Source organism: Macrobrachium nipponense, chromosome 6 (genome assembly GCF_015104395.2).
Source record: "Macrobrachium nipponense isolate FS-2020 chromosome 6, ASM1510439v2, whole genome shotgun sequence".
Lineage (NCBI taxonomy): Eukaryota > Metazoa > Arthropoda > Malacostraca > Decapoda > Palaemonidae > Macrobrachium > Macrobrachium nipponense.
Genome location: NC_061108.1, coordinates 131,806,662 through 131,822,534, shown reverse-complemented (window position 1 = coordinate 131,822,534; position 15,873 = coordinate 131,806,662). Strand labels below are relative to the sequence as shown.

The following is a 15,873-nucleotide window of genomic DNA, read 5'->3' as shown; positions in this document are numbered from 1 at the left end:
TGTTCTTTTTACCGTTAACGTTTTTCTTCTGTGTTTGTCTACAGTTCTTTTTAACTGTTTGTTGCTGTTGTCCCATTTTCATTTTTAAAGGCTTCGTTTGCCCCCTTTTTTAAATTTTATTTTAAAAGAGGTTTTTGACATGGTACTTTTTTTGTGTTCTTGGCAACAATCTCGCCCCCTCCCCCCTTCCCTGTCTCCTCCTCCTTCCTTCCCTCCCCCTCCTCCCACCCTCTCCATACACACATACACAGACACGTACAAACACACGCACAGCAATCTTCATTCGCTTTTGTTGCGAATCACTATTGATCGTCCTTTATTTATAGCCTGAACTCCCCTTCTATCTCGGTCGTGTATTTATATTTTGCGCGTATCATTTTTGCTCTGAGTCTGTAGCCGCGTTTGTGTTTGTATGAATGTATGGATGTATGTACAGTACATACGTGTATGTGTATATATTTGTATGTATGTCCTACATTGCAGGTGCCTCCAAGAACTGAGTTTGTACTTTTCCCCCCACGAGTCCATAACATGGAGCGTCTTACTCTTATCACCACTTCCAACAGTCTCTGTTACCTTATTATATCCTTCAGGGTCAAACTACCTCCTCCTCCTCCTCCCTTAGCCGTTCATCTATCTCCCTTTTATTTCTTTCCCTCCCATAACTTTCAGATAATGCCGGAAGAGAGCGGAAGGGCGCTTCTGGTCCATTTGCATCCTTATTCATCCTCATCTATTTCCCTGGGCCTTCGTTCTCTAACCACCCCCCTCCCCCCAGTCCTCTTTCCCCTCCCCCTTCCTCCTCCACTTCCCCCAGTTTGGGGTCAATTTCTGACCCCTCCCCTTCACCGACGTCACTCGCTCGGGAATATTTTAGCAGACGGAAGTGTTTTTAAGTTTGTTAACTTGTTGGTGTCGGGTCAGCTCTCTCTCTCTCTCTCTCTCTCTCTCTCTCTCTCTCTCTCTCTCTCTCTTTTGCATAAAGGGAGATTTTTTATTTTGCTAAATTAAATGTCGATGAGGTTTAGTTATAGTTCGAGTTGATCATTGCACTACAGTACGACAAACAAAACTGGTGAATCAGACTGTTGCCCCAACTCTTGTTAACTGATCGAGGAAAGACTGAAAAGAGACAGAGAGATAGTTTCGTGTACCTCGAACTCAGACTGTCCATTTATCTTTTTGGGAAATTTTCGGCACGTAAAAAACGAAAACAAAGAAATACAATTACCGAATCCTTTCAGTCTAAAATGCCTGCGCAACGCTTTTCTGTCATACTTGTATGTAACCTCAGGGATTAGCTTTGGCTTCACCTTTACAGAATATAATAAAAGATAGACAGATAGATAGTTTATGTGTGTTTGAAGGATGAAATTGCGTAAGTGTAAAACATCCTTTGAACTCGTTTTTACAGTTTCCCTATATATATATATATATATATATATATATATATATATATATATATATATATATATATATATATATTATCAGTACATTGTAGGGAACAATTGAATACGAGAAATCTTGAGCTTGTAAAGTGATTGGTATCTGTGTGTCATTTCAGAATTCGAACGTAGTTTTGCAGGATTGCCCTACAAGAAGTATGAGGGGAAGGAGAGGAGGAGGAGGTGGGGTGGGAGGGGGTAGGGGGAGTGAAAGTCTAAGTGCGTTGCCGGTCCGTCTTCCACCGCGTGCTCTGTTGGCACCATTCTGATAGTGTCATTGGCACCCTGCCTTCGTCATACCCACCAACTCCTCACCTTCACCTTATCCCTGAATGTAACCTTCTCTCTCCCCCCCTCCCCCTCTCCCCCTCTCCCCCCACCCTGCCCCGCCCCCTTCACCCCTTACCCCTTTTATCTGTCCCTCCTAACCCCAGAGAACCTTTTCCCATCCTTATCTGCCTTCCTGTTCGCTTGTAGGATACTCACCTGCCCTCCTGAACTTGAGAAACTGTTAGGCGTCTTCTGTTGATTCGTCTTTTCGTCTTTTCCTGTCTTCTAATCATTGTTTATATGCGTAATAGGATGTTTTGCTTCGCAAATTGGTTTGCGGGATGGACTACTGTATACCTCTTCTGTAAAAGAATCTTTCAATATTCTTTTATAGATTTTTTTTTTTAAGCATTTAGGATAATTTTACACTGTTAAAAGAGGCTGTGACGTCGCGGGTTTTAAGGTCAAAACATAATTTTTGCTGCCTTCTGTCGCGATCGGTGTTCTTGAGAATAGGTGTCAAAGAAGGTGGCTCATTATCATCATTATCTTTATTCGTTTTTATTCTTTTTGCTTCGGTTATGAGCATCTGGGTATTTGTTTTGGGGAAGTCCTCCTGTTGTTGATGTCAGGACGAGTCGAATTTATTTGTTTTTCGCCTGCATGGGAGGCTTGTTTGTGCTTGTAAGAGAATTTTTTTCTTCTTCTTCTGTTCCAATGATTTACATACCTTGCAAATTATACAGAAGCAACTCTCGGATCTTTCCTAGATAGTTGGGGGTCGTCATCTGGGACTAATATTTCTTGGGGGTCATTATCTTTATGATATTGACAGTCTTTTGTTTATGTTTTTGCAGTCATCCCCAACTGTCTTGTACTGAACACGCTGCTGCAGAGGTGGATGCTACGTCCCCTTGGGGTTCACTGTCTAGAAAAGATCCCAACTCTCTTTATTGTAAATATATTGAAATTGCTACATTCAAGGATAATTTCAGCGTTGCCATTGAGCGCCCTTTTTTAAAACCCGTAAGCGGCTCTAGCAAAATTAATTAATGTCACGCATCTATTTTTATTGCAGTGATGTGGAAGCCGAGTCCGGCCCCCTCTCCACCCATTCCGGTAGTTCGTCAAACTCAAATTCAAGTCTTTCACACAGGTAAGTGCGCAGTATCCCCCGTTGGGGGGTGGGGGGCGAGTCTGCCTCCCGTTTTGAAACTGTGTGCATATGTGTAGATAACTGTGTTTTGTATAATGCCTTATGCATTTATAGATTTTGTTCAATGTCAAGCCACGTCCATATGCTTCTTAGCTTTTGTGAAGTCATTTAGCTTTGTGCTTTCATGCATAATCATTAGTCAGTTTAAACATGTTTGTGAATGCATAGGAGGTCCGGCACTGGGCAAGGCAGGAGTGCCGTCTCCCAGTGCCACCAGTGAAAGCAAGAATGCAAGTAAATAAAAGGAGTGACTCATTTGCTTATAATGTTCTGTTTAAGAGTAGGATGATGCCATAGTCAGTGCATTAAGATGCCTCTCATCATTCATTACTGTGATGTCGCCTTGGACCAGCGACTCCATACTTATAATTAGGGGAAAGGAACGTTGTTCTTTTAGGATGCTTTAGGATGATGTCCCAGGATATTTTTTGCTTTGGTTTTCTCTATTCGAACGTCTTTATTTTTGCATGTTGCTTAAAGGATCGATCGAACGTGAGTAAAACGGCACGGAAGTGTCTTTGATGGTTTAAGGGAAGGCTTGTTCGTGGAGAGGAAATGTTTCTTCTTCTTGTGTGTGTAGGTTACGATGATAAAGATCAAATATGGTCGTGTCTGAGGTTGCAGGGAGAAAACAGAGGTAATGTAGAGTCCACACTGAGGATAAAAGGAAAGGCATAAGCAATTGGATGTTGAAAAGTTCGAATGATATTCTTGGAAAGTTTAGTTTTGAAGAAAATGGTAAGTAAAATTCAGATAGCAAATGGGCAATCGACAAAATATATATATATATATATATTATATATATATATATATATATATATATATAATATATATTATATATATATATGTGTGTGTGTGTGTATATATATGTATATACATACATTATATATATGTGTATGTGTATATATATATATATATATATATATATATATATATATATATATAATATATATATATATATATATATATATATATATATATATATATATATATATATATATATAGAGGTTTTTTAATTCGGGGCGAAGAATTGCAATATTGATTTGACATGAAGACCAATTGACAAGTTTGATGAAATGGATATTGAAAACTAATATAATTTGACACTAACGAGCATGACATCTCAAAAGACTAGCTAGCATCCAAGAGATATTGAACATTGTTGACTTTCTTGAAAGAAATCATACGAATGATAAATATGAGAGTGGATTTATTTCCAATATACTTTTTTGTGGGTAGATATTTATCAGATAGATCTTAGAAGGTAACTGAAATATTTGGTTAGATAAGGAGAAAGTTCTGCCCGGGTTTCAACATTGGAGTTTAGTTGTCAAATACAGGAAAACAGACGAAGATTAGACATACAATAAGCTGGAAGAGGAGATTATAATCATCACTTATTAGTTTTAAAGAGAAAGAGTTGTTTATTTGACATTGTTAGGAATAGGAAAGATGATCAGTTATCAATTGAACTCAAGGTAAGGAGATTGTTTAGTACTGAAGAGGAGGTTAGGGGATTTTTAGTTCTTTATAAGAAAGTGGAGAGCCACTCAATATTGTAGAGAAAGATTTAACGATATGGTAGTACTCTGGGAAGTGAAAGATTCAGTTCTGCAGATATCATATCACTGGTATTGGAACATGAAATCTCTCATTCACTGATTTGAAAACAAGCTTTACTTTACTGAGTAGTACTGGAAAAAAGGAATGTAAGAATTCAACATTAACTTGAAGTTCAGAGTGTCACCTTTGATCATAGTAATAAATATAGATAGCTGTAATAAGAGATTAAAAGGGGTCATTAATTAGTATGATGCAGCCTAACAAACGACTCATAAATGTGAAAAGTAATTACATGTCATCCACTGTGTTATACCGTAAAAGTAAGGTGTTATTGCCTGTTTACTGAAAGAAAAGTGACAAATGGATAAAAAAAAGAAATTCATCTCTTGAATAACTTTAGGCATATGGAGTGTCATCATTAACAGAACGTAAAATTGGGAAAGCAATACATATTGCCTTGCATTTTTTACATTGAGATTAATGAAGGAGATGTCAAGCTGTTATGGAAGGTAAACTGATATTCCTTTTAAATAAACACATAACCGTGAGCTTATAAGGAAAAATTTTTGATCTGAATTTATAATGGATAGTGAAAATTTCTGCAAAGATATTTACAGCTGGCTTAGGAGAAGTAGCGAACATATTTATTACAACAGGAGAAGAGACTTGGGTGTTAGTTTGGAACTAAAATTAGGTAGGAATCGTCCTTGGTGTCGTATGTATTCATTTATTCTTAAAAGAAAATCATGTGCAGGATTTGCTGACTAAAGATAGATTTATTTTAGAGTACCTAATTGGAAGAATTGCATCCAATACAGAATTATTCGTTTCATATTCATAGCTTAGATTTTTTAGTGGAATTTAATGAAAAAGTTATCTTTGCAGTAACAAGAACATATTAATGTTCAAATGAAAAACTACCATTAGTTGAATAATTTTTTATGTAATTTGATGAAAACAAAGTTCATTATAATACATCTGAAAAAAGGTAGGGTTATAGTTTTTTTATTTAGGAAAAATTATCAGTTAAATGAACAGGATTAAGTCTTGAGTTTATTTGAAACGAAGGTAGAAGTTACTGGGTATTGATGGGTAATAGGTGGATACACTTTGATTTTATTAATCATAATAAAATTCATTATTGAATTTATGGCTGATTAAAAAAAGGTATCGCATAAAATGCTTATGCCACTAAATACATAGTATTTTCAATGAACATTACTTCTCGTGAAAACTAGAAGACAAAGGAACAGTTAAAAATGATCTTGAAAAAGGAGAAGGAAGGGTTTTATTTGGCATCATTCATGATGAAAAACAGGATTCTCCATTAACACGAGATGATGATAACATTTAGTTAACAGGTAAAGAACCCTTTTCCTAATTGGAGGTGGAACGTTTAGTCTAGATTAAGAATTAGTAAAGGAACACAAAAAGGGTCGCGAAGGCCTGGTTGGATAAGGTATTGGGTATTTATACCCTCATATCCTTTTCTTATATTTTTTCCTATTGATGGATGAATGTTGTTTTTACCCCCTGGATGTTTAGTCATTCTTAGCAGACCCCTTGTCTTTATGTGTTTATCTGATTTGTTTTGTGTATATTTGTTATAAGACATTAGTTTACCTGTAACTGATTTGACTTTTCCAATTTCCTTGCAGTCCGGAGAGCCCCAGTACCTCCCTGGAGCAGGTGCCCCCGGCCGGTGGTCCTGTATCTGCCCCTGTGTTGGAGAATGATTCCGACATTGAGGCTGAGGTAGATCTCCCTAACTGGCACAAACTAGTCTTAGACGACCAAATTATAAAGCGGCTCAAACCTAAAGAGAGTAAACGACAAGACACTATAAATGGTAAGCTCTTGATATTGATTCTTTATATTTCAAAAATGGTAAGCTCATTGTTATTACTATTCTTTAAAGTGGTAAAGTTAGTGTTATTTGTCTTATTGTCATTGTTACCTGCCCCTGTTCAACACATCTGTCGTTGCAGTTATCCAATGTTTACTTTAATATAATGTCCAATATTTATAGTTTTTTTTTGTCTTGAAACGACCATACCTTGCTTAGCTATTATTTTCTGTTAAGGATTGTTTTCCCTTTTTGCCATGACAGATATTTGATGAATAGTTGCACTAATTCCTTTGGAAACTGATTGTAAAGTGGCAAAAATGGTCAGATTGTATGGTCCTACTTGAAGTACTTCTTGCTTGCTCTCTCTTCAAGTTACATATGGACCCCTTAGAATTTATTTTCTTACAAGTCATTAGGAAAAGTCAAGTAATTTTCCCTATCCCTTCACTTAATGTTGAGATCCCACCACTGACATCAGAAGTAACCAACAAGTGGAAGGATATTCCCTCTTTTCTGATAGCAGATGAACATTGAGCAGTTAGTTAAATACTCAGTAACTATGAGAGGTTCTACTTGATCTTTTAATGTGTAATAATTGTGAGGAATATCCTGTGTATCTGCAACACTTTGCCATCACAGTAGTGCAACTGTTGTTTTGTTTTATTGTCCTCTATTTCATTGTATTAAGAGATGTTTGCTGATGTTTGTGCTTTATTCGAAGCTTGAATTTCCAAATACTTCAATGTAAACAATTACAAAATATCTGTTTTAAGTTGTGTTTGTCAGTCATCCAACATGCCTTTCTGCCAATTACCCCTTGTTACTTTGTGTCAAATAGTACTGTAAATGTAGTGTGGACTTAGGCCATTTTTTTTGCATCTGTTTTAGCAGTCAATATATCTTTTATTATTCATTATCTTGCAATGGCTACTTATTTCAAGTTCTCGTCATATGTGCTTTACACTCTGTTGATCTTGTGATAGAAGTTATCCTTCCCCTTTCACACAGAAAAAAATCAAAATTGAATGAAAGAGTACATATATTCTCGTGTGGATAAAGGAAAAACAGCTTTATTTAACCGTTATATAAAGTTGTATGTGGACTGCCATTCTGTAAGATGTAATCCTGGCAGTTGATATTTAAGCAAGTTAATTTTTTCCTAGAAGGTGACCATTATCTCTTAAACTAATCCCATTTGTATAACTGTACATGTATATGAAAGCCATTGTATGTATGTATGCATACATCTCACTTTTGTGTATCCGACTCAACATGCAGTTGATGTAAAGAAATATTTCTGAACCTACCACACTAATTGTGTGTTATTCCATCAGTGACTATAACTGGTGTGGCAATATCTGTCTTTTGTTAATCTATTCAACTCCTTTTCAGAATTATTCCACACGGAACGGACTCACGTTCGAGTCTTGAAAGTACTGAAGCACTTATTTCAAGTGCCAATGGAGGAGGCTGGCTTCTTACCAAGAGACCAGCTTGATATGCTCTTCCCCAACATGGACCAAATTCTGGAGATCCACACTATGTTTAATCAAGCGATGAAGAAAAGAAGAGAAGAGGAACCTTTTGTAACCAAAGTGGGCGATCTTCTCATTAATATGGTAAGTATTGCAATTTTACACAGTACAGTATGTATATATAAACTACTTTCCTGCTTATGATTTTCTTTTTCAGAATTAAGAGAGCTTTGTGTGTAGAGACTGGAAGTGTCACATGTACTTTATTCATTGAGCTAGCATAAAGGGTGTAGAGCTGTTGTGAATTATATTCATGTAATGATTTTTAGTGGGTAAGAATGTTACATGATTTCCAGACTTTTATCTGGAAACTTCCTGACATTTTTATATGTGTGTTTTTGTATGATCTTCAAGCTTTGTAATTTAGTTTAAGTCTTTATGTTTTGTCTTTATGTCCTACTTTTGTTTGATGTAACTACTGAGATCTTTTACAAGAATTTTGGAGTGTGGAAAAGAGAAAGGTTTTGTAATCCTGCTAGCTAACTGTTATGGTACAGTATGTGTTATCCCCAAGTTTGTGATGTTCAAGAAAGCCCACCACAGTACATGCATACTACTGTAGATAAAGATGTGTATCCCTGTATGAACATTTTTTTTTAATAAGTAACAGTAGAAGGATATAGTTACGAGAAATATGGAAGTGTCATTGCCAGGAGAATTTTTGTTTTTTTGTGTTCTGTGCATGTAACTGTGATATGGTTCCTCGCCATATAACATTTATTAAATTATCAACAGTGATGTTATTTCTGAAGATTTACATGTTAGGACTCCATCTGCTTTGGAATCGATGCAATATGCATAATAAACCTTTCTCTTTGAAAATTTATTTGATAGCCAACCAGGATAAGGAAAGAAAGCAAGAATTCAACGTAGAGGTCCTGAAGTTTTGCAGTGTCTTAAAGGGGACAGAGTCCTGGGGTTATTGGGGAATCGCAGGTCACCAGTGTCAACTGCGTAGTTTGGAGGAGGGTCAGTAGGGAGGGAGTGGCTTTTTTTTTTTCAAGAGGGTGGAGGGTTTGAGGTTCCTTTTAGGAAAGGAAACATGGTGTCCCCTTGACCCATTTCTCTTTCAGGAATGAGGCACCTTTTGGGTTTTTCCTCTTATCTCCCTCCCCCATTCTTACCCTACAAGGCCATACCATCTGCTTCTTTGTACAGGATAGAACTGTGTTGTATAGTAGTAGTATTTAGTTCATCTTAAACTGGGTTTTTCATTCTTTAGGAACATTTTCTGATGTGATTAAAATTTCCATTAACTAATTTGTGCAGTTTAAAAATGAGCCAGTTGTTTGAATTAAAATTTATGTATTTGCTCTTGTCATTATTATTGATTCCTGCTTCCTGTGAGAGAGAGAGAGAGAGAGAGAGAGAGAGAGAGAGAGAGAGAGAGAGAGAGAGAGAGAGAGAGAGAGAGAGCAGTCTTCCTCGTCTTCGTTGTTGGTGAAGGGGCGTGGTGCTGTGATTGGCAGTAAAGGGCCCATAATGCGACAGTAATGGCCTTCCCAGGCCACCTTTCCTTTTCCAGTCTGACCTGATATGGCTCAGGGAAGGAGCCCCTGCTGATGATGTTGATATTCTAAGGGAAATTTCATCATGTGTTGCATGTGTTAAAGTCAATTCTGGAGTAGTGTAGTAGGATAGTCATTATTTTTCTCTCTCTCTCTCTCTCTCTCGCTTTGATATCAGTTGCACTCTTATCTGCAAGTATTTCATCAATTTATGAATGTAAAAAATAAGCAAAGCTGGCAACATGGCTATTTACGTAGAGGACCACATTCATCTGATGATATGTCTGAAATTGAGTCTGAATTCACTTGTGTTTGAGAGAGCACTTTTGATTACCATAAGAAGTCTCCTTTATCCCTAATAAAGTGAGCTTCTTTAATAACATTTCATTCAAACTTCAGTTTATGAAGATCTTTTCAGCTCATGTATTGTATAGTAACCCTTACCATTCAATCATAGGCTAACCTAGCATAACTCTTTTCAAATCGCTATTAGTACTATACTATACAAGGAATTCTTTTTAAACCACTAGGTGCATGAATTTCTTTTTCTAGATTCAAAAGGCTTTAAGCAAAATATATAGCACCATGTTTGGCCTGGTGCTAAATGAAAATCATTTTTTGATGTTAGAAGTTAGTGATAGTTGAATGTGCAGTTATTTGCATTTTTTGGAAAAAATTTTGATGTGTTAACACATGCTATGAAAATTGCAGATGTTAACTAATTTAAATTGGAACTGAGTTAAGAGGATTTTCACTTCTTTTTTTTAATGAGATGAGGGCTATGTAAAAATCTGCTCCATATACTTTTATTATTTATAGTTACCATAGTTTTCTTTGCTTTTTGCATAATTTATAAATTTTCCTTACCTGAAGAAATTAACCATGAATGACTTTTACAGTTTGATGGTGAGCAGGGAGAAACCTTTCAACGGCAGGCTGCAGAGTTTGTGAAGTCACAGAGCATTGCCTTAGAAACATTGAAACAGCGGCAAAAGAGAGACCAGAGATTAGCGAATTTTCTCCAAGAACAGGAGAACCATCCATTATGTAGAAGACTACAGCTCAAAGACATGTTACCTGCAGGCTTCCAACGTTTATCAAAGGTAGTCTTGATTCTGTATACTTCCATTAGTGTTATAAATAAAGGCACTTCTTTCTTGTTTTAAGCTTTGTTATTACTACTCTATATATTTGTATTTAGATAATGAATTACAAAATATCCTGAAAACTTCCACTGTTTATAGATTATAGCAAGGCACTGAGGTCTTGTGGCATTTTACCTTTAACTCTGTTGGCTGTTTTCTCAGTTTGGTAAGGCCCCTTTAACACTGAGAAGCTAAAGTATAAGAAATTCATTCACCACAGAATCCAGGGCACTGGAACCTCTTTGGAATTTGTGAGATTGTTATTGGATGTGTTATAGCATCCTGTGTTGGAGCCAGAAAATATTTATAAATAATGTTAGTCATAGTTCATTTTAATTTTGTAATTTATCAGCTATCATCTCAGGAGTGTCTTGTCCATAAGAGGATCAAGTGTTTATATATGTATGTTTGCATCCTAAACTTCTTTGAGTATCAGCTCTTTTCAATTTGGGTATTGATAATGTTGATGTTCTGTAGAAAAATTAAGTAACCTTCATCTTTTATGTATAGTATTCTTGTTTCAGTTAGGATGTTGCAAATTATCAATCCTCACAATGGATTTTGCAATACATTTTATGTTTCATTAGTTATTAAATTTTTATATCCGTATCTGATGGAATTTGAGTTATGAACAGAATACCTTTCATTGTGCTGTAATGCTATGGCTGCAGTATTCCTAATTGGTACATCTCTTGGCAGATGTAATAGTTAGCACAAGTTGATAAATACAAAAGAAAATTATGGAATTCTATTTGTTATGTACTTCATAAAAGATCAAGTTAAGCCACTAAGAAAATTGCAAACTACATTATTCAGAATTGAAAATGTGAAAACAAAATATGTAAAGGTGAAAAGGAAAAATGTCACAAGCAAACACAGATAAACATGACCTAAGTAAGGGGCTTGAGGTTTATAATTATATTGGAGAGTCTAGTAGCTTTTAACTGATGATGCATATAAAGCTTAATAACAATTAGAAATATACTAATGTATTTATTTAGTAATAGTAAGACAACTAATTCTGAGCAAACAAAGAAGGTAGACATCAAGAACAGTTTCTCATCATAAAATATATCATTTACAAAAACATAAATACCAGAAGTAAATAATACTGTGATATTGTATTGGTAGCCATCAAGTTCATTATCTAGTGATTATGCATTACTTACTACCATTAACTGATTTAGTTATTGCTTTAAGTAACTTCCATCTGACATACATACATTGAGATGGGAACAAATTATTGCAACTTGAAAATGAACCCTTTCACTAACCATGATTTAACTAGACCTGTATTCAAATTAAATTGTTACATGTATACTACATAGATATTTCTCCACAGAAAATAAATTTGGTTCATGTATTGTCTGTTGTCTGTAAATCTAACTAAATTTTTGTCAGATTTACAGCACTTTTTATATGTGAAAAATGTATGCTTAGAGATATTTAAGAATTTTATTCTTATTGCTCAGTGTGCAGTCCTGTATAATTAATGTGTATTATTTTTACAGTATCCATTGTTGCTGGAGTCATTATTAGGGTACACTGATGCCAACAAGGATCCTGAAGAATACAAGCAAATTGCAAGAAGCTTGGAAAGGTCGAGGGAAATTTTAGCATATGTCAACCAAGCAGTACAAGAAGCAGAGAACAATCAAAGATTAAGTGAAATCCAAAGAAAGCTCGACCAGTCATCTTTAACCAAGAATAAGCACGGACACTCAGATGAATTTAGAGGGGTTAGTATATTCTCTCTCTCTCTCTCTCTCTCTCTCTCTCTCTCTCTCTCTCTCTCTCTCTCTCTCTCTCTCTCTCTCTCTCTCTCTCTCTCTCTCTCTCTCTCTCTTTACATTACTTTGTGACAGTAAACCTTTATTGTGTACAGAACAAAGTACTGCACAATAACATGTGGTAACATAAAGCTGTAGATATTTAATGTCTTATAGACAAGTTTGAATGCAGACTTTCAGAGTCCTTCATACATTTGAGGAAAAATTTTAGTGATAGGGTTATCAGCGGGGTAGGAGGACACACCCTCCATTTAGATAACTATTTTCTCTCTGTATATTCCTCACCTACTGCAAGGATTACTTATTAATTCCTTTTGAATTTCATTCTTGGGTATTTGAAGTACAGTACTGATGTGTTACAATTTATCATTCATGTTACCAGTTTTGTTGAAAGAACTTTCATTATTTGTTTCCAGTTTCTTTATTAAAGAATGATTTTTTCCTTCTATTTCACTAGCTAATTATTTTTACTTCAAATTAACCATTCTCATCAAAGTTTGACTGATTCTTACTTGGGAAGTTTATTGTAGTTGTCAGTCTTAGCATTACTTGTACTACTAGCCATCAATTTCTAGTAATGTATTACATACCTGGAAACCTTGAATCATCTCCCAGTTGGCTCATTCTTATTATCTACATTTTGAAGAAACAGCAAAACCTGCAAAACACTATCATTTAGTAATGAAAAGCACTTGAGAACCTGTAAAGAGTGAAAGTTTACTAATTGTCAAGGATGATCATGCAGGTTGAATTCCTGTATGAATAATTCTGTTCCTTTTTTCAAAATGTGCAAACATTATTCAGGAACAAAACTTGAAACTCCTTAACTTCAAAGCAAGCTTCTATAGAGTAGAATTCAGTTTATGGAAGATGAAGACAACAGAAATTCCCATATTTTTAATATAAGTCTGATTGCTATGAAAAATTAGATACTGAATGGTTGTTTCCATTATTTCTAGCTGGTCTTGCTGCCTACTTGGAAGGGAAGTACTTAATTGAATTTGGAAATGTGTATCCGCTGTAATTCAGTAATGCAGCTTGTAATATTCACTCAGTTTTGCACAGATAAAAGATTAAAGATATTTTTCCAAATACTTTATCTATTTTATGCTGCCTCTATATTGTTGAATGTAAACATGGATAGCATTCTCTAGGGTGTACTGAGCATCAGTAAAGGTACTTCCTGACATTTAATTTACATGATAGTAAATTAAATTTGTTATACATCATATACATGCTTAATTTTACCTGGAGTAGCAATTAGCATCAGATGCCATTGTGCCAAAATCACTGGCATTTTTCTTGGAAATTGTTCAAACTTAATATTATTTGTAACATTTTTCAGGAAGATTTTTATGTATCCGAAAGTACACCATTTATATAATCCTTGAAAGATTCACATTTTGTTGCTTTGCAACCTTATGAAATCTGCTTTGCAACTTGCAAATGAATAAAAACTTTAGTATACAGTAATGAATCATCTTTCAAGTAGAATTTTCACTAGTATTGGGTTCCAAGAATACAATATAGTTGGAAGTTATTAAACACGTAAGAGTTATGTAGAATTTAGCAATGAGTTAGAATCTATTGAACTTTGTTTGGAAAATGTTTTTTTTTTTTATAGATATGGAGGTGAACAGTGGACCTCTGCCCAAGTAGTTATGTACCAAACAACTGAGTATCCGTAAAAACACTTAACAGAACCAACGATTTTATTCTTTTAAATAAAAATTTTCTCATTGCTGTTTTTTTATTTTAATGTACTATATGAAACAGTTATTTTTGTAACTGAAACTGGTAAAATATAGTTGATTCATTTAAAAAGTAAGATATAGTATATAGAACACTTGTGTAATGCAAGAATACCTGAATCCTTACTTTACATGAATTAAATATGTATCAGTTTGTTCCTGATTGCAATCACAAATGGATGGTATGGTCACTACCAAATTTCTTTGAAGAAAACCATTAGCCCCCTCATACTTTCAGTTTAAATATCTGATTATTTTACAGTTAGTGATTAGTAATTCTTTGAGTATTTTTAGCTCATCTTATATCAGATCTATTGGATTATATTCTGAAGTAGACTGTCATTTGAATATGCACCAGACACGTTATGATTTCCTTTCTGAAATATTACTCCCCTTCAGTTTTATTATAAAGGCTTTCTACCTTACAAAAGAAAAAAATTTACTTTATTTCTGAAATTTAAGCCAGAAGTAAATTATTGAAGTATTCTTAATAAGCACTCTTGGAACAAAAGTAAATAATACTGTAGACCTTAAAACATTATTCCCTTGAATCAATATGGATTAGAACTTCAATGTTCGCAGTTCAGGTTGCATCAGTAAAATCATAACAAACTGAGTACTGTATGATAAAAGTTTTTTGGTAACCTTTCTAACTTTAACACAAACTATAATGCTGGCCAGGATTTCAGTCATTAGTATTGCAAGATAAGAAGTGGTATTTTATTTTATTTTTCACTGTAGGGAACATGTATATAAATATCAGAGAAAGATTAACCTGGGGGAAAAGTCTAGTATTGAAACGGTAGTGGATCCTTGCCAACATATGGATTAAAAGAAAGGAAGATGCAGATAAAGTAGTGAAGTTGGCAGAGTGCATAATTAGATCAAACTTAGAAAATATAATAAAAATACTTTTGCTAGTACAAAGGCAAGGAAACAGAAAATAAATTAATGCAGATGAAACACACAATAGGATTATGGTAGTTACTTTTACAAAATGAGTAAAAATGTAGCGCTGGTGGTAACTGGCCTTAAGGCCACCCCTCGTAACCAGCGTCTACCCAAAGATAACTGAAGTATAACATTAACAGTAAGCTTATTTTTTGTGGAAGCTTTAATTTCATTAAGCAACCTATTTATGGAATAAAAACTAACAAAACATTTGGGAGTGATACTGGAGTACAATATTTTTTCATCTGTTAATCATTTTCATGTATTCAGTGACTCAACTTAATGAATGTTGTAATTAGGTACTGTATAAATGTTTTAATTTGTTCTTTATGGTTATCTGGAACTAGTATGGATGTAGACCTTTGGTTGAATAATACTTTTTGATGTTTATATTATTGGGGTCCAATTAAGTCTGTTATTTTTACTGTACATAAAAGTGCTGATTAGTTGCCCTTTACATCTGCTTGCAGTTGAAGCTTAGTAGGTTCTTTGGAGGCCAGGTATATTTTTGACATTTCTTCTGTTGCTTATTTTATTGTGAAATGGAAACCATGTAAACACATGCAAGAAAATACTTTGTCTAAATACTTTTTTTTTTTTACTCATGATCACACATCATTAATTATATTGCAGTCACTTTCCTCTGCCCTGAAAACCTTTTGAAAGTTAACAACTTTTAATATTATATTTTGTCAGCCTTCTAGTAAATTACTGCTAATGATTCGTAGCATTATATCTCATCTGCTGCAAGTGACATCTGTTCCCCTTGGTCATCTTTACCAGCTGTCCATTAGCGTGCTCCAGTTTTCTCCTTATTTAACAGCAAAACCTTTTGGTGGCCCCTATGTGG

General features: G+C 34.8%; 1 protein-coding gene across 18 annotated transcripts in view; it reads left to right on the top strand.

Annotated features, from left to right (window-relative positions):
• Positions 1-15,873, top strand: part of LOC135216228 (rho guanine nucleotide exchange factor 12-like) — an 823,284-nt gene that overhangs the window by 711,499 nt on the left and 95,912 nt on the right. For 16 of the 18 annotated variants that reach the window (XM_064251362.1, XM_064251373.1, XM_064251361.1 and 13 more), the window contains 6 exons: positions 2,794-2,871; positions 6,153-6,343; positions 7,736-7,962; positions 10,286-10,489; positions 12,043-12,270; positions 13,281-13,304. In XM_064251362.1, coding sequence (XP_064107432.1) covers positions 2,794-2,871; positions 6,153-6,343; positions 7,736-7,962; positions 10,286-10,489; positions 12,043-12,270; positions 13,281-13,304 — 952 coding nt within the window. The remainder of the gene's footprint in view (positions 1-2,793; positions 2,872-6,152; positions 6,344-7,735; positions 7,963-10,285; positions 10,490-12,042; positions 12,271-13,280; positions 13,305-15,873) is intronic. The other 2 variants (XM_064251370.1, XM_064251366.1) reach the window with 2 other exon arrangements.